This window comes from Heterodontus francisci, chromosome 18, assembly GCF_036365525.1.
Source record: "Heterodontus francisci isolate sHetFra1 chromosome 18, sHetFra1.hap1, whole genome shotgun sequence".
In the NCBI taxonomy this organism is placed as follows: domain Eukaryota; kingdom Metazoa; phylum Chordata; class Chondrichthyes; order Heterodontiformes; family Heterodontidae; genus Heterodontus; species Heterodontus francisci.
In genome coordinates this window covers 31,147,176-31,166,565 of record NC_090388.1, presented here as the reverse complement: position 1 = coordinate 31,166,565, position 19,390 = coordinate 31,147,176, and the positions used below count along the sequence as shown (strand labels likewise).

The 19,390-nt window shown below is 41.3% G+C and overlaps 1 protein-coding gene across 3 annotated transcripts in view; it reads left to right on the top strand.

Moving 5' to 3' along the window:
- The window catches only part of grip1 (glutamate receptor interacting protein 1), a 434,653-nt gene that overhangs the window by 374,611 nt on the left and 40,652 nt on the right, over positions 1-19,390 (top strand). For all 3 annotated transcript variants that reach the window (XM_068050478.1, XM_068050479.1, XM_068050480.1), the window contains exons 12-13: positions 8,884-9,029; positions 11,031-11,111. In XM_068050478.1, the coding sequence (XP_067906579.1) occupies positions 8,884-9,029; positions 11,031-11,111 (227 nt within the window). The remainder of the gene's footprint in view (positions 1-8,883; positions 9,030-11,030; positions 11,112-19,390) is intronic.

Below are 19,390 nucleotides of genomic sequence, written 5' to 3'. Positions count from 1 at the left end.
AAAGCATGATCCCGAGCTTCCGGTTGCTGGCCATTTCAACACACCCGCCTGTTCTCATGCTCACATCTCTGTCCTGGGATTGTTGCAGTGTTCCAGCGAACATCAACGCAAGCTCGAGGAACAGCATCTCATTTACCGATTAGGCACACTACAGCCTGCCGGACTGAACATTGAGTTCAATAATTTCAGAGCATGACGGGCCGCACCACCCACCCCCCCCCCCCCCCCCCCCCACCACCATTTTACTTTTATCTTCAGTTATTTTTTCTTTTTGTGTTTATTTTATTTTAGTTTGTTCAGTTTGTTTCAACTGTGCCTACCCACTGTTTTTTTCATGTTTGTGCTTGTGGCTGTTCAGTTTTCAGTCCATTAACACTCTATCTGGCTAAGGCTTTGTCTTTCAACACACCATTAACATATTATTTGCCTTTGCTCCATGACTTTCTGGTCAGCTATTCTGTGACCTTGTCCTATCAATACCTTCTCTTTTGTTATCTCTTGCCCCACCCCCGCTTTACTTGCTTAAAATCTTTTACATTTCTTATATCTGCCAGTTCTGAAGAAGGGTCACTGACCTGAAAGGTTAACTCTGCTTCTCTCTCCACAGATGCTGCCAGACCTGCTATCATTATTTTATGTTGTGTCTCTGTTCAGCTTTCTTCACTTGGCCACACTTTCAGCCCAAAGTGTAAAAGGAATGACTTTCAAATACTTAAAATGTTCACCTCGCTAAGAATGCGAGCTGTATTAAAATTCAGTAGTTTTCATTAAAAATAATGGCAAGGATAAACTCCACATTGGCGATGACTGAAAAACTAATATTTTTATTACCCCTAATTTCTCCCCTTTTTCGAACAATGTGGCTTACCATAAGAACATAAGAAATAAAAGCAGGAGTAGGTCATACGACTCCTGCAGTTTGCTCCGCCAGTTGATAAGATCATGCTGAGCCTCAGCCTCAACTCCACTTTCCTGCCCGATCCAATATCTCTTGATTCCTTTAGTGTCCAAAAATCTATTTAACTCAATCTTGAATATACTCAATGACTGAGCATCCACAGCCCTCTAGAGTATGGAATTATGTAATCATAGAAATTTACAGCATGGAAGGAGGCCATTTGGTCCATCATGTCCACTCCAGCCGACAAGTAGCCATCCAGCCTAATCCCACTTGCCAACTCTTGGTCCGTAGCCTTGTATGTTACAGCATTTCAAGAGCATATCCAAGTACTTTTTAAGTGTTATGAGGGTTTCTGCCTCTATCACCCTTTCATGCTGTGAGTTCCTCTAGGTGAAAAAATTCCCCCTCAAATCCCCCTCGAAATCTCCTACCTCTATGTCCCCTGGTTATGGACCCTTCAACCGAGGGGACTAAGACCTTCCTATCCACTCTATCTAGATCCCTTAATTTTAAACACTTAATTCGGTCTCCCCTCAGCCTCCTCTGTTCCAAAGAAAACAACCCTAGCCTATCCAATCTTTCCTCATAACTAAAATTCCCCAGCCCAGGCAACATCCGTGTAAATCTCCTCTGTACCCTCTCTACTGCAATCACATTTTTCTATAGTGCGGTGACCAGAACTGCTCGCAGTACTCCACTTGTGGCCTAACTAGTGTTTTATACAATTTCAGCATAACCTCATGGCTCTTCTATTCTATGCCTCAACTAATAAAGGCAAGTATCCATATGCCTTCTTGACCACCTTATCTACCTGTCCAGCTATCTGCAGGGATCTGTGGACATGCACTCCAAGATCCCTCTATTCCTCTATTATTATACTTCTCAGTATTCTGCCATTTAATTTGTATTCCCTTGCTTTGTTAGCCTTTCCCAAATGCATTACCTCACACTTCTCCAGATTGAACTCTATTTGCCCACCATTGATATTTTCCTGCAGTCTACAGCTTTCTTCTTCATTATCAACTGCATGGCCAATTTTTGTATCATCTGCAAACTTCTTAACCGTACACCCTAAATTCAAGTCTAAATTATTGATATATACCACAAAAAGCAAGGGACCTAGTACTGAGATCTGCAGAACCCCACTGGAAACAGCCTTCCAGTCACTGAGCTTCTTGCCTCTGAGCTGATTTTGGATCCAACGTGCCACTTTACCTTGGATCCCATGGGTTTTTACCTTTGTGACCAGCCTGCCATGTAGGACCTTATCAAACGCCTTGCTAAAATCCATCTCGACTACATTAAATGCATGACACTCATCTGACCCTCCTTGTTACCTCCTCAAAAAATTAAGTCATATTAGTCAGTCACAACCATCCCTTAACAAATCCGTGCTGACTGTCTTTGATTAATCAGCAACTTTCTAAATGAATATTTATCCTATCCCTCAGAATGTTTTTCAATAATATTCCCACCACCGAGATTAGGCTGACTGGCCTGTAATTACTTGGTCTACCCCTTTCTCCCTTTTTTAAACAATGGTACAACATTTGCGGTCCTGCAGTCCTCTGGCATCACAACTGTAGCCAGACAGGATTGCACAATGATGGTCAGAGCCTCTGCTATTTCGTCTCTTGCTTCCCTTAAAAGCAATAGGATACATTTCATCTCGGCCTGGGGATTTATCCACTTTGAAAGATGTCAAACCCCTTAATACTTCCTCTGTCATTGTGATAATTTCATCCAATATTTCTCACTCCTGCTCTCTGATTGCAATATCTGTATTGTACCTTTCTTTTGTGAAAGCAGACACAAAGTATGCATTAAGAGCCATACCAATGGTCTCGGCCTCCCACACTGGTTACCTTTATGATCCTGAATAGGCCCTATTCTTTCTTTAGTTATCCTTTCGATTCTAATGTATTTCTAAAAAATCTTTGGGTTTGCTTTGATTTTACTTGCTAATATTTTTTTCATACCCTCTCTTTGCTTTCCTAATTTCCTTTTTCATTTCACCCATACTCTTTTTATACTCTTAGTTTGAGCCCTCGGTATCTGTTGTAAACTTCCCTTTTTTTTGCTTTATGGTAGATTCAGAGGGCTGAAAACAATGGAGGTCCCAGAGGAGTGTAGAAAGTGTAGGGGGGTATTTTAAAAAAGTAATTAGGAGAGCAAAGAGGAGGCATGAAAAAACACTGTCAGGCAAGATAAAGGAAAATCCCAAGACGTTGTATAAGTATATTAAGGGGAAGAGGATAACCAATGAAAGAGTAGGGCCCATTAGGGATCAAAGTGGGAATCTGTGTGTGGAGCCAGAGGACGCAGGTGAGGTGTTAAATGATTACTTTTCATCTGTGTTCACTATGGAGAAGGACAATGTAGGTGTAGAGATCAGGAGGGTGATTGTAATATACTCGAACAAATTAGCATTGAAAGGGAGGAGGTATTAGCAATTTTAATGGGCTGAAAAGCAGATAAATCCCCAGGCCCAGATGAGATGTATCTCAGGCTGTTATGTGAGGCAAGGGAGGAGATTTCAGGGGCTCTGACACAAATTTTCAAATCTTCTCTGGCCACAGGAGAGGTGCCAGAGGATTGGAGGACAGTGAATGTGGTACCATTATTCAAGAAGGATAGCAAGGATAAACCAGGTAATTACAGGCCAGTGTCTAACATCAGTGGTAGGGAAACTATTGGAAAAAATTCTGAGGGACAGGATTAATCTCCACTTGGAGAGGCAAGGATTAATCATGGATAGTCAGCATGGCTTCGTCAAGCGGAGATCATATCTAACAAACTTGATTGAATTTTTCGAGGAGCTGACTAGATGTGTAGATGAGGGTAAAGCAGTTGATGTAGTCTACATGGACTTCAGTAAGGCTTTTGATAAGGTCCCGCATGGGAGATTGGTTAAGAAGGTAAGAACCCATGGGATCCAGGGCAATTTGGCAAATTTGATCTAATATTGGCTTAGTGGCAGGAGGCAGAGGATGATGGTCAAGGGTTGCTTTTTGCGATTGGAAGCCTGTGACCAGTGGTGTACCGCAGGGATTGGTGCTGGGACCCTTGCTGTTTGTAGTGTATGTTGATGATTTAGATGTGAATAAAGAAGGTATGATCAGTAATTTCGCAGATGACATGAAGATTGGTGGTGTCGTAAATAGTGAGGAGGAAAGCCTTAGATTACAGGACGATATAGATGGGCTGGTAAGATGGGCAGAGCAGTGGCAAATGGAATTCAATCTTGAGAAGTGTGAGACGATGCATTTTGGGAGTACAAACAAGGCAAGGGAATATACAATGGGTGGTAGTACCCGAGGAAGTACAAAGGGTCACAGGGACCTTGGTGTACTTGTCCATGGATCACTGAAGGCAGGAGCACAGGTAGATAAGGTGGTTAGGAAGGCATATGGGATACGCCTTTATTAGCTGAGGCATAGAATATAAGAGCAGGGAGGTTACGATGGAGCTGTATAAAACGCTAGTTAGGCCACAGCTGGAGTACTGTGTACAGTTCTGGGCACCACACTATAGGAAGGATGTGATTGCACTGGAGAGGGTGCAGAGGAGATTCACCAGGATATTGCCTGGGCTGGAGCATTTCAGCTATGAAGAGAGATTGGATAGGCTAGGGTTGTTTTATTTAGAGCAGAGAAGGCTGAGGGGGGACCTGATTGAGGTATACAAAATTATGAGGGGCATAGATAGGGTAGATAGGAAGAAACTTTTTCCCTTAGCAGATATGTCAGTAACCCGGGGGCATAGATTTCAGGTAAGGGGCAGGAGGTTTAGAAGGGATTTGAGGAAAAACTTTTTCACCCAGAGGATGGTTGGAATCTGGAACACACTGCCTGAAGGGGTGGTAGAGGCAGGAACCTTCACGACATTTAAGAAGTATTTAGATGAGCACTTGAAATGCCATAGCATTCAAGGCTACGGGCCAAGTGCTGGAAAATAGGATTAGACTAGATAGGTGCTTGATGGCTGGCATGGACACGATGTGCTGTACACTCTATGACTCTATCATCTCCTTTAGGCCTTTTGACATCCATGGGGCTCTGGATTTGTTAGTCCCACCCTATTTCTTTAAGGGAATATACTTGCTCTGAACCTTCACTATCTCTTGAATGCCTCCCACTGATCTAGCACTGTGCCTTCAGGTACATGTTTCCAATCCATTTTAGCAAAATCACATCTCAACTTAGTAAAATTAGCTTTACCCAAATTGAGAACTTTTATTCCGGGTCTATCTTTGTCCTTTTCCATAACTATTGTAAATCTAACTGAGAGAATTCAAAAGATTCACAACCCTCTGAGTGAAGAAATTTCTCCTCATCTCAGTGGCTAACCACATATCCAATGACTATGACTGCTAGTTCTAGACTCTGCAGCCAGGGGAAACAGATTCTCCGCATTTACCCTGTCAAAGTCTCTACGAATTTTAAGAATTTATTCGTTTCAGACATTACCTCCGTATGTCCACCTCCAACTGGAAGGGCAAACATGTTTGGGTCTTAGCATTCTCCAGGAATGCTCTCTATGCCCCTCAGAGGTGTGTTCCAAATGAATTAGTCATGGTCATTTTTTCTGTCCTCCTCAAATGAAATGCCTCGTCTCAGTTTTCCAGCTGGCTGAGAACTGAGGAATCCTGCTGAAATAAAGTTGGCAGAGTCATGCGACAAGTAGCTTTCAAACGCAATCATCTAACTGATGAGCAGGGAAGTGCTCTGTATCTTTTCAATTATCAGATTGCCCCAACAGAAATTCAGTTAATCAGTTGATATGTGTATATTTTCCAAAGTAATTGTTCAACTGTGAATTTTCTACTTTTTCATTTGCATTAACTAATCATGCATTTGCCGATAAGCATGATTTTAATGTGAAGACAGGCTTTCAACATTATTCCGCATTTGTTTTCTTTTAAATCTGGCAACCTATGTACAGGTATAACAGACATTTGGGTGCCAGCCAAATTATACATTACAGTCGGAGCTTGTAATTGGAAATCCAGCTGGTTAAAAAAGTTTGTACCAAAAGCTATTTAAACTGATAGCATTTGTAGTCTTTTTTTTAATGCTCCTTATTTCCGTGTTTCTTATCCTCAAATGCTTAACCACAGCAGGGAATTTATTTTAAATCCTTATTACCTTTTAATCATTCTTCATCTTCCACAATCCCCAGAGTCTTCACGTTGAGGTCAAACTAATAAACATGAAGAATTAGAAAGAGCTGCATCAGTATCTGTCGCTTCTCTGTCTCCAGAGGGGATAATTCATGGAGTTTGCTCAGAAATCTATGTGTTCCACAGAATATGTTATTTCTGTGTTGACTTCTTTGGCAATGCATTTCCCCCAAATTTCAGCAGTAAACGTATTGCAGTACGCCATTGCAACTGGCTTAAACCATGGATGTTTATCAATTTTCTATTCTACATCAAGCTGTAATTTTGTTGTCACATTCAAACAAAATCTTCATCTCATTGTGCAAATTGGTCTGTAGCATAAGGGTTTGCAAGGGTTAATATTTGGGACAGTGTAAGTAATACCTCCCACTATGATGATGTAAGAGATCACATGAGAGAGAGACTTGAAGAAGTAGCACCGCATCAGTGGAGTTAGACATACTTATGTAAAGTTGTATATAGTTCCTTAATATGTCATAAACTAGTTATTGTTAAAACTTACCGAAGACTCAGTAATCTCTCCTAGCTAGACTAACCAAACATAGAACATGGTTTTCCCTTGGGCAGGGTTGGATAATTTCTGACCTCCTTCTATTCCTTTTAGGTTTGGGAAAGGTGTTCTTTCTCACTCCATACATATCTTCCTTCACTCAAGGTATTCAAGGTTACTTTGGTGGGCTTGGGCCTGTGTTGTTTTATTCTTCATTCATTGGTACGTTGCCCATCTTTGAATAGAATTTGAAGCTGGCCCCTCTAGTTTCAGTAGAAGTAGTTAATGCCTCAAACAAATGAAGGAAGGAAAGCACTGTCCTTTGGGTACTGATTCACCTCAGCTGTCTTGTGTGTCAAGTGTTGCCTAGCAATAGGTCTGATGAGCAATCTGATTCACCATTAGCTTGGGGCTTGGTTTCCTAAAGAAGCATTAGCCACATGTGGCCATGGTTACATTGCTTTCCTGGTTTCACTCCAGATAGCTAAGGAATACATACCCTTTCCAGACAAGTTGAGCCCACGTATAAGTCAGACACATAACACAACAGCCAATTCTGTACTTTATTTAGAACCTTAAGAGATGGAAGCTGTTTAGAGTTCAGTGAGATTGTAAGACCACTGGGATATATTACCATGCCAAGAATATTTATTGAGGTTATCAGACAAATCCTTAACTCTTCACCGTAAGCCCTCAACAAGGAACCACTGGGTTTGCCACTCAAAGGCAGGAAGTTAAGCTAAACCTATATAAAACACTGCTTCAGAAGGGAATTGGATAATGAGATAAACTCTCACAAATCCGTCTTTTCAAGGTAACCGAAGGATTTTTAGATCAATCATAAAACAAAGATGATGACATAATCTTAACCATTCAATATAAAATGCTGCCCTTAAGTCCTTGATCGAATACTGTAAAATTTTCTTTTGTCTCTAACTGTGGAATAATTTGTTCTTTGTACCCTCTGGAACAACAGAGTGATAGGAAATAATATTCATATTTATTTCATTTTAAGTGAAATTCCTATCAGTTTGGTCTGATGGAGCAATTTGTACAGATAACCTGCATGAAAACATTGCTCTGATTGCTACTTGTAGCAACTTTGGAAATATGCTGATGAAGATTTCCTCTGGTCTATATTTCCTGTGAAATTGTAAACAAGTTTGAAGAAACAAGTTTATCCTTTTGGTAGAAATACCAACTGGAAAAAATCTTCCTGAACAAATTAAAACCAGAGCAATTCCTTCCTCTGTTTCCTGCCTCGTCCATTGTCTTGTATATGTAGTCCAGACCTCTAATATTTACTGTGAACTTGTTCATTAGTTGTTTTCCTGTCTAATGCAAATTAAATTGTGCTTGTTACAAAAGAAAGATTTTAATTCCTTTCATTCAGGAAAAAAATTATGGGTTAGAAATTTGTTTATGCCTCTGAGCTGCTGCAAACTGGACCGAGGGAATGATCGCTTTGTTGGAATAGGTGGCCCAAGACCTGATTAATATTGAGCCGTGGGCCTTATCTTAATAGGTCTGGCAAGCTGTGGATGCCTAACATGCATTGTCAGGCAGCTTCCTGACAAATTGGAGATAGAGTTTGGGGCACTGCTGAGCCGGCAGCGACCCTCAGGTAGATCCTGGGAGATCTGGTCGAGAGGGAACCAAGCATGGGCCTGAAACATTGAGGCGCAATGCTGCTCTTCCTAGCTCCACATTAGACTACATTTTAAAAGGTCTCTCTAAGACTGCTGGCTAGGCTGTTGTAGGCCTGGAAAGCTATTTTGAGCATGCGCAGTGTGAACTCTGCTTAGTTTTTGACCAATTTGGGAAAGGAACCCTAAAACAGATGTTAATCCTTCCCTTACCATTAGCATATTCAAGGGGTCCACCACCTGTTTTAGGCTGATGCCAGGGCTGCCTTTAGTATCCAAACCAATGTGGCGTCGGATAAGTTTCCGATACTTGTTTGAGCAGGGGTCCTTGGCCCAAAAATGGTGCAACAAAGTTCAATTCTCCAACCCCCCATCACCATACTTTTATTTCAGTTACAAGGACAGAATGGACTTTAAGTTTAAGTCTTGTCATGGTTTCAGCTGCTTTGATGGCATTCTTTGCTTGAGATAGCAGCTTGAAAGCCCGTGTGTTACTGCTGTTCAACAGATTTATGCCTTGCACAAAGTATAGGCCACAAGTTCATTAATAGAAAGTAACAGGTGGCAGGAATCATTACCAGCTTTCAAACGTCATGCACTTGAAAGTTCTCTCGCTTCCTGAAGTGAATGTGACAGATGGTGTTTTTGTCCCTGTGTCTGACAGGTGTGGAATGTTGCAGGTTGGCGACAGAATTCTGACGATCAATGGAATTCTCACTGAAGACAGCACCCTGGAGGAAACCAACCAGATCCTTCGAGACTGTGCCATCGCCAGCAAAGTCACCCTCGAAGTAGAGTTTGATGTTGCAGGTAAAAATGGGGAGCAGGTATTATTTGCTTTTAGGCATTTTGTGCATTTAGTAGGATTATATTGTCCTCTACCTGAGAAAAATATACCCAGTATGGAAGGGGATAGTTTTCAGTATTCAGAAATAAATTGTTCCATGTGAAAGGCTTGCATTTGAAATCATTTTGATTTTTAGTTGATTTGTTCCATACCTGCATTATTGATGTATGCTGCACTGTATCGTGACAAGAAATCAGCAACATATGAAAGACATTATTCATCTAAGAAATTCAAACTCAGACCTGTGATCATATTTAAATAATACAACTTGCTGTGCTCTCATTTGGTGGCAGAGTTTTAACATAAGAATGTGACTTTGTATGCTTAGTTTTTTGTCCAATCTAATATGTGTTATAAAATCATGGAATATTGCAGCACAGAAACAGGCCATATAGCTCATTCTGCACTAGTTCTTTTTCTTCCCCCTCAAAGTTTTAACAACATCAACAACTTCTTGGAAACTGATGACTTCAGAATTATTTTTTTAGAAATTTCATGCAAGATACTGCACATCATCTTAACAATTTATATTCAGTCAAGGCAAAATTGTGATCAAAAGGATGCTACAACTTTTGAAATAAAGTCTATACTGGGTGCAAATGTAATGTAATCAATTCTGTTAAACAAATCAAAGAGTTGTAGTGCATATTCACTGTATTCGTTGGTGTGTATTTCAAGGGTTACAAAACCAAGTCAGTCGAAATCGATCGTAGAATTTTTTTTATATCAGTGTGCAGTCGTTTAATGTATTTTTTATGATGCTCCTCTGCTGCTACTTAAACTAAGGCATTGATACATTTGTTTTACATTTTTCTGTTAAAATAATGGGTAGATGAGTTTCATATGTACATCTTAAATGATATATTAATACTACAAAAAGCTTTATTTTGAAAATATTCCAATGAAAGTTACAAAATTACAGGTTTATCATATTGGAATGCTTCTCATAGCTAAAAGCAACAGCTTGAATTTGTACAACACTCTGTAATGAAATAGCCCAAGGCTTTTCACAGAAGGGTGTAAGGAAATAGACACCAAGCCATGGAGAGACATTTTAGGAGGGGTGGCCAAAAGTTTGGTTGGGGAGAGAGAGTTTTAAAGGGTAGAGAGGCTTGGAGCAAGAGTTCCAGAGAATATGATTGAAGCAGCTGAAGGCTGTGCCACGAGTGGTGAAATAAAGAGCGGGGACAAATAGAATTCCAGAGTTAGAAGAATACAACATTCATGAGGTGTCATAGAGTTTGAGGAGCTTGCAGGGATGTACTGCAGTGAAGCTTTGGAGGGACTTCCACACAAGGAAAAATATATTTAATGAGTTAGTGGATGGGCGAGAATAACTTGATGTGGGCACATGACCAGTGGAGTTTTGGACAAGCTGGAAACACTGGAAGGAGGAGAATGGGAGGTCAACAATGAAGGCATTGGAGTGGTGAATTCTAAAAGTGGCAAAGGGGTTTAGTGGAGGAGAGTCAGTCATTCAAACAAAGCAGTTAGCAGTATTTCTCTGCTTGCTGAGAGATCAGGTAGTTCCTTTAAACATCCTGGGTCTTGGTTCTTGCTGGGAAATTAGCTGACATTTTATCTTCCTCCTCACAGTCCTTTGTAATGTAGGAGACAGTGTATTGAACTAGCTGATCATAAGCTGAAAGGATAACTTTGCTGGCAGCTTGTCTTTTTAAAATGTCTTAAAAAAAATACAAATTCAAATCTCCAATCAGTGGTCCAAAGAAAATTATCATTTAACAAAACACATTGGTGTAACAGTGTCAAACAAGAAGCCAAGTTTGCAAATGATTTTGATCAGCCTGAAAAGTGGAAAATGTGTATTGTACTCCTTTTAATGAAACAGAAATAATATGTCAGTCAGTAGTTGTACACACTTCATTGGTCAGATTAATTTTTAAACACTTTTTAATGTTTATCTGCATTAAGTTTGTTGTTACTTTCATATTTTCCTTGTACAGAATCAGTTGTACCAAGCAGTGGCACATTTCATGTGAAGCTACCAAAGAGGAGTGGTGCGGAGCTTGGCATCACCATCAGCTGTGAGTACTTGTGTGAACTGTTATATTGAACTACAATTCCATGCAGATAATGCAATTCGTTACAATTTACACTCTACAGCCCATACAGTAAAACTGGTCATAAACCACTTATGAGGCATGCAATCATGATGATGTTGCACTGTACAATATAGTTGCAGCCAAACAGCACTTTGAAACCTGCAACCTGTCACAGTTAAACCAAAATTGATCTTGTGCAGTGTCTGCAGTAGGGCTGCTACATCTGGCTCTGTGACCCTGGGGTTATTACTCCTGCTTCTGATCAATATCCAGTAAGCCCCTGCTGGAAAGCATGTGGGTGTAAGGATGTTGGATGAAATCAGCATCAGGCTGAGCTATGATGCTGCCGCCATTGAACAAATTGCCAAATTCACTGGGGGGTGGTGGGGGGGTGTAGAATTCCTCTGCACTATGTGTAGCAGAATTGTAAATTGTAAACATTTTATGATTTTGCCACACGTAGGACACAAAGAAAAACATCCCTACTGTCTAGGCTCACAAAGGGAGGCTGCAATCTTCCAGAATGAGCATGTGCCTTCGGCAAAAGAAAACAACCTTGGAGAAGTTAACATTAGGAAAGGGCCTTTGAAGAAGACTGTTGCTCTCTGATAAGCCCTAATGTACTATTTCATCTTTACTGTCTTGATTATTAGGTTGGTTGTATTGCTTTCTTTTCTGATTGTTTTCACAGATTTTCATTTCTTTGTAATGGCTCACTGAGTCACAAGATCTTCAATTATCACTGCTACACAAATAGAGTGATTGAAACTATGATTGTTTGCTGTAGAATGCTCTGCTATCTTTCATGTAGCTGCACATGGATTAGCTTGCACAACAATAAAGAAAACTAATGACATGTGAAATACAAAGTTGGCAGACTACTGAATGAATATATACATAGAAAACATATTTACAGAAAATATTTGTATTTATGACAATTTTATTTAAATGAATTTAATAAAGCATAATTTTTCAAGTATTCACTACTTTTCAAAAACAGACATGTCTCCGTAAAAGTCAACCATTCCCAACGATCCATTTTATAGATGTTTGGGATGACATTTCTAACTATTGCCATCAGTATCACCAGGACTAAGAGGAGATTCAATTACATATAGTGGGACTGGTTACACTAGATTTTGCTGCCATAGCTATCCATTTAAGGTACTTTTATATATGGCACTTCTGTAACGTTGACTACAAGATTCTGTCCAAAGTCATAGCCAGTCGAGTCAAGTCTGCTTTGGAGTCGGTGATCCACCCTGATCAGACCTGTACTGTACCCGGCAGGAAGATCTCTGATAGTCTCGCGCTACTCAGGGATACGATCGCCTATGTGCAGGACAGGAGGGTGGACTCCTGCCTCATCAGCCTGGACCAGGAGAAGGCTTTTGACAGGATATCGCACACCTACATGATGGACGTGCTTTCCAAAATGGGGTTTGGGGAGGGAATCTGCAATTGGATCAAACTGCTCTACACAAACATCAGTAGCGCAGTCTCAATCAATGGGTGGGAATCATAAAATTTCCCATTCCAATCTGGAGTCAGACAGGGCTGTCCTCTCTCCCCGGTCTTGTTTGTTTGCTGTATTGAACCCTTTGCTGAGTCTATTAGGAAGGATGCGAGCATAAGAGGGTTGACAATCCCAGGCAGCGGAGGCACTCAGGTCAAAACCTCCCTGTACATGGATGACGTCGCCGTCTTCTGCTCGGATCCGCTGTCTGTGCGCAGACTGATGAGCATCTGTGACCAGTTCGAACTGGCCTCGGGAGCCAAAGTAAACCACGGCAAGAGCGAGGCCATGTTCTTTGGGAACTGGGCTGACCGATCCTTTGGCCCCTTCACCGTCAGGTCAGACTACCTGAAGGTGCTGGGGATATGGTTCGGAAGGGCCGGGGCATGTACCAAAACCTGGGAGGAGCGAGTAGCCAAGGTACAACACAAGTTGAGCATGTGGGGGCAGCGATCTCTCTCCATTGTGGTAAGAACCTGGTCATCAGGTGCGAGGCGCTCACGTTGTTGCTGTACGTGGCGCAGGTCTGGCCCATACCCCACTCCTGCGCTGTGGCGGTCACCCGAGCCATTTTCCGCTTCATCTGGGGATCTAAAATGGACCGGGTCCGGAGGGACACGATGTTCAAACCTCTGGATAAGGACGGGAAAAACGTACCCAACGTGGCCCTCATCCTGATGACTACCTTCGTGTGTGGCTGCATCAAGCTGTGTGTAGATCTCCAGTACGCAAACTCCAAGTGTCACTACGTGCTGAGGTTCTATCTGTCCCCGGTGTTGCGAAGGATGGACCTGGTCACACTGCCGCGGAATGCTCCATCCAGTTGGACTGTGCCGTACCACCTATCCTTTGTGAATCAGTTTCTGCGGGAAAACACCTTTGACCACCAATCCATCAGGCAGTGGTCTGCACAGAATGTCCTCAAGGCCCTACGGGAAAAGGAGACAGTGGATCCTGTCAGATGGTTCCCCGAGCAGACCGCCAAAGTCATTTGGCGGAATGCCTCGTCACCAGAACTTTCAAACAAGCACAAAGATGTAGCTTGGCTGGTGGTGAGAAGAGCCCTCCCCGTCAGATCCTTCCTGCATGCCCGAAGTCTCACCCCCTCCGCACAATGCCCCCGCGGTGGCTGTGGTGGGGAAGAGACGGTTGCCCACCTCCTTCTGGAATGTGTCTTTGCAAAACAGGTGTGGAAAGAGATGCAGTGGTTTTTGTCGAGGTTCATCCCAAGCAGCTTGGTAACACAGGAGTCTGTGCTCTACGGGCTGTTCCCAGGGACACACACCAAGACAAACATCAACTGCTGCTGGAGGACTATCAATTCAGTGAAAGACGCCCTTTGGTCTGCCCGAAACTTGCTGGTCTTCCAGCGCAAAGAGTTGTCCACGACCGAATGTTGCAGACTGGCACATTCCAAGGTCCAGGACTACGTGCTGAGGGATGCACTAAAGCTTGGGGCAGCCGCAGCAAAGGCTCAATGGGGAAAGACCACTGTGTACGGTCCCCCCACCAAGCTGAACTGAGGGGCTGGATCCATGGGAAACTCCTCGAACTGTATCGGGAAAATTTTGTCTCCTGTAAGATGTAAAAATGTATCTGGCACGACAAATGTGAAATGGTAGGGTTGTGAGGCAACTCATGATTGTATTGAAGGAAACTGATCACCTTTGCACTGTTTGTAATTTTTGACTTAGTGCTGTTTGAAACTGGTAATGTATTTTTTTACAGATTTTTATGAATAAAGTATATTTTGCAAATTTTAAAAAAACTTCTGTAATTTGGGCATCAGGACAGCAGCATTCATGCAGCTGTTCCCACATTTTCATTGCTAAGACTGAATCCCTCATCCTAGCAGCAGAATTGTAGACCCACTTTTTCCTGAGTCTAGGATTCTGCTGTTTGGATAAGGGTGTTAACAATGTAAACATGGGAAGGTGGTACATGAATGTGGTCTTTTATGAACTATATTATATCAGCATCAAATGTAAAAGTGTCTTTTAGTTACTGAGCCTAAAGAAAGGAAGTAAGAGGACTTTGGTTCATTTAAAGCAGTGGAGCTAAACAAAGACTGGAAAGTGACTGAAGTAGGAAAAGGCAAAATCCTAAGAATTGTCAGCTGATGTTGAAATGGACTAATATAAGAAGTGCTATATTTGATGCACAACCATAAAGGAATGAACATTAATCTAAGAATTTTACATTAACTCTTATTACAACATTGAGTCTACATTGAATCAACAAAGTTGACTAAACTGGGTTTTACTCTTTGGGGAAATCTGCACAGACTGAGCATCTGATTAAATTTCATGGAATAATGAGGTAAATGAAATAGAATCTGACAAATTCTTAGAATGAAATTGGGAAATTTAGACAAGACAACATGTATTCAAAATTAGTTTATTGAACCAAAAACAGTTCAAGTGGAACTTCCTCATTTGGTTTGATAATCTGCAGAATAATTTGGCTTTTTCATCTTAGATTCTGGCTTTATAAATTTTGTTTCTATATGAAGATAAAATTCTCAAATCATAAAGGAATACTCCAGGCTTCATATTAAAAATTAAACAGGGTCTTCCCCTCAATATATCACTAAGCAATACAGACTATAAGGTCCGAGATTAAATATCTGGTCTATGCTGAGTTACTTCATCGCTACCAAGTCAACAGCTGGAGCATTACAATTGGCATCAATGTTCCTGGACTAAAGAAGGGATCATAAAATTTATTTATTTATTTAGAGATACAGCACTGAAACAGGCCCTTCAGCCCACCGAGTCTGTGTCGACCAACAACCACCCATTTATACTAACCCTACAGTAATCCCATATTCCCTACCACCTACCTACACTAGGGGCAATTTACAATGGCCAATTTACCTATCACCTGCAAGTCTTTGGCTGTGGGAGGAAACTGGAGCACCCGGCGGAAACCCACGCGGTCACGGAGAACTTGCAAACTCCACACAGGCAGTACCCAGAACTGAACCTGGGTTGCTGGAGCTGTGAGGCTGCAGTGCTAGCCACTGTGCCGCCCCTTTTGTTGAATAGCTTGCTGGTATTTGTTATCTAGACTCCCAAAGGAAGATTGGCCATCAGTAAAGGTACCTATGTTATAGGTATATGAAGATCAATGGTGAGCAATAGTTTTAAACCTATGAGCTCTTGGTATATTCAGACAGGCAGCACACTGTATGTATGCTGATTACATTGATCTTTATAATGAATGATTCTGTCCTGCTTTCTTAAATCTTGAAAATAAACAAACAAGCATTAATGTTCATAGTACATTTCTTTGCATCCTTTCTTTTTCTGGTAATCATCAAAGAAACATTTTAGTACTGATTTCATTTAAAGTTAACATGTACTACTTTGAAGAATGTTAATAAGCTACAGATTTAGAAGTTGTAAAGAAATACTCATATTAATTGTGGAGTGGACAAAAGAAAAGTCAGTAACAGATGGATTTTGATTGAGCTATTCTACTTTGAAAACAATAGGAGCAAATTAAATTATCCTAAAGCCAGTGGAACGTATGAAACAGTTGTTAAAAAATGTATAATTGCACACTGCTACATTGAACATGTGAACTCATCAACTAGTCCCAAGTGATTAATCATGAACACATGCTATTTTTTGCTACACAGTATCAGTCTTGTTCTAGTTGTCTTTGTGGCATTAATGATGTTTGTTCTTGTAGACCATGGCCCTGGTTTTGCTGTGGTAATGATGGTGAAATTGTTACTGTTCGTTATCATTACTCCACTGAAACTGACAGCAACATCGGGAGTTTGGATATGCGCAGAATAACGTGGAAATCCAGAAGTCGCTGTCAGTGAACACACCCCTCTCCATAGGGTGCGCGGTAGAAGTTGCAACAAAGTGCACTTGCTCTGACAATCATGATTTGGCAGGAACATCCGAGTCTTTATTTTAGCTCCTGTCTTAATATCTGAAATTCTCACTATCTGAACATTTAAATTAAAAGTAAAGATTTTAAGAGTTTTTAACTACCTGGTTTCCTTTGTGTGAATGCTTCAATTTGATTGGTTGCCTACCTGCTCACTGACATCACTGTTGCTGCATGCCAAGACATCCCCTTGATTTTACAGCAGATTTAAACTGCAGTTGGAAAAGGAGAAATTCCCACTACAGAGATCGTGATATCTGTGAGTGAATTTCTTTGTGGTCAGTGGCGAGTGCTCTTGCTTCGCCACTGCTGGAATCCGGGCTCATATTTCCAACATGTCATTGGAGAATAACCATGTTGCAGTAACATTATGAATCAGGGATGCTAGTCTGGTTCCCTAATTTCCTTTTCAAGTAGCTTTAGTACTGATTATCATAATGTAGCTCAGCAAAACTCATTCAGTAGTGCAATTCATGGCCCATTAATTAAGCTGTTTGATTTTTAATGACTCAGTTAGTTAATAACTTGCCAAGAACAAATTAATGTAGCTTGTGGAGAGCACCTGTTCTTCAAAAACCAATACATGTCAAACATCTTGCTTTAGAGTGAATTTCGAAAAGGCATCAACTTCAGGCTGCATAGGCAAGATTTCTTCAGGTCGCCACTTGTCGTGAAATCATGAATTAGCTCTTTATCCATATTTGAGATGTTGCTATAAACAGCACATAGCTGAAATCTCCTGTTGACAGTCCTTCCCCATTGACAATGGAGGGAATTTGAACCGAGGGCTGGTTAATTTTTAATGTGGTCTTATCTTGCTTGCATGTCAGCTTGTAATTTTCAAGTAGAGTTGAGCCTTTGAGGAGTTCAGAGGTATTTCTACACTAAAATTTAAAGTATATACAAAATGATGGATAGGTGAGAGTGAGTAATAAGAGTAATAATCTAATCTCAACAGCACAACACCAACAATTAGCAAATTTCAGGTGGTTTATGGATGCCATCCTATAACTGGAGATGATGGTGTTATGTACTGTCTAGAAACATCCTCCAGAGTTTCTTAGTCTGTTCAATGTGTAAAGGTATATTCATCTCTTTCCTCTTTTGTTGGGTTGTAGTGGCAGGACTACACCCCCCACCCCCCCCCCCCAACCCACCACCAGCTTTCCCTCTCTACCTCCTCCCCAATCTTCCCAACCACCCTTCACCACCCCCCACCCCCCCACGCCCCCAACAATAAAACCCACCCATTCTCCCCTTTGAATTTATTCGGAACATGAAGAAAAATGTTCAGAGGTGTAATGAAGAAAAGGACACCAAGCTAAACAAGGAGGTGATCAAAACTGTGGTCAAAAAGATGTATTTTCGGTACAGTCTTAAATGGGAGGGAGGCAATGGGGTTTAGGGAGGGAATTCCAGAGCATGGAGCCAAAGCAACTATTGGTGCAACTGCCAATAGTGGAGAGTAGGGAGCAATGCACAGGAGTCAGAGGAACAGAGAATTCTTAAGGAGGGAGTTTGTCGCACTGATAGAGGTTACTGAAATGGAAAATGAGAATTTCAAATGTGAAGTGTTGTGGAAACCAGGAGTCATTTGTAGGTCACTGATGACAGGGGTGGTGAGGAAGTGGGACTTGGTGGACAAAAGGATATGAGCAGCAGAGTATTAAATAAACTGACATTTACAGAGTGGAGGCCAGCCAGGAGAGCATTGAAGTTAAAGCATCTGAAGGTGACAAAGAATCACCTTGAGAGCCAGTTTATGGAGATTTGTTTTAGTTTCTGTTACCAAGTCTGTACAGATTATTCTGTACAAAAGGATGAATCTGCTTAGCCAGAAATGAATGTTGCTTGACTTTTTAAAGGCTGGATCATGCCTGACAAACCGGATTGAATTTTTTTGAAGAGGTGGCTAAAGTAGTGGATAGGAGAATGTCTATGGATGTTATTTATATGGACTTCCCGAAGACATTTGATAAAGTCCCTCATAAGAGACTGTTAGCTAAAGTTGAAGCTCATGGAATTGAAGGCAAATTATTGACCTGGTTAGGAAATTAGCTGAGCAGCAGGAGATGGAGAGCAGTGTTATGGACCGATGGAAAGGGGTGTGAGTGGTTCCCGCTGTTCACATCCTAACTGCCCACAGTCATGTCTTCTTAAAAATGGTGACTTAGTCCCTGAGTATTTTTAGGGTCAAATAAACAGACAAATGATAGGTTTACTTGTAGGTTAAAAAAAAAAATTATTTTTACACATTTCCCGAAATGGTCACAACCTCAACCACACACACGCTCACACACACTGACACAACAATAAATAAATAGAAAGAAAAGGGTTGGTAGTTTGAAGTTCAAAGTGAGGTAAGCGTTTGTGTTATATCTTCTCAGGAGGACAGTCTCTTTTAAAGGTGCATGCCTGGGTGTTAGTAGTCTTGAACTTGTTGAGGTGTTGTTGAGTTCTAGTGGTTACCTTCACAGATGGAGAGTCTTAAAATCACTTTGAAATGCCGCTGCTGTAGTGGTTCAGTTATTGTTCAGCACGGTTCGTCTTGTTTAGCTGGATCCCTTGCACAGCCATTGATAGGTCTGCTTTCTGAAGATGTTGGCTTGATCTCCCCTCTCTTTCCAGAGGGCGACTTTTTAAAGGTAAAAATCTATCATATTAGAGTTTCTTTTAGCCTCTCCCCTGGTGTAACCACACAATGGACCAGGATGTGGAGACTATGGATGTCGGTTGATGTCTGAATGCTGACCATTCTGTTAACACGGTGCTATGTCACACCTATTCAATTTTGGTTTGGGCTGTGAGTACGTCTGTCTCTGTAATCCTTTGTTAGTTC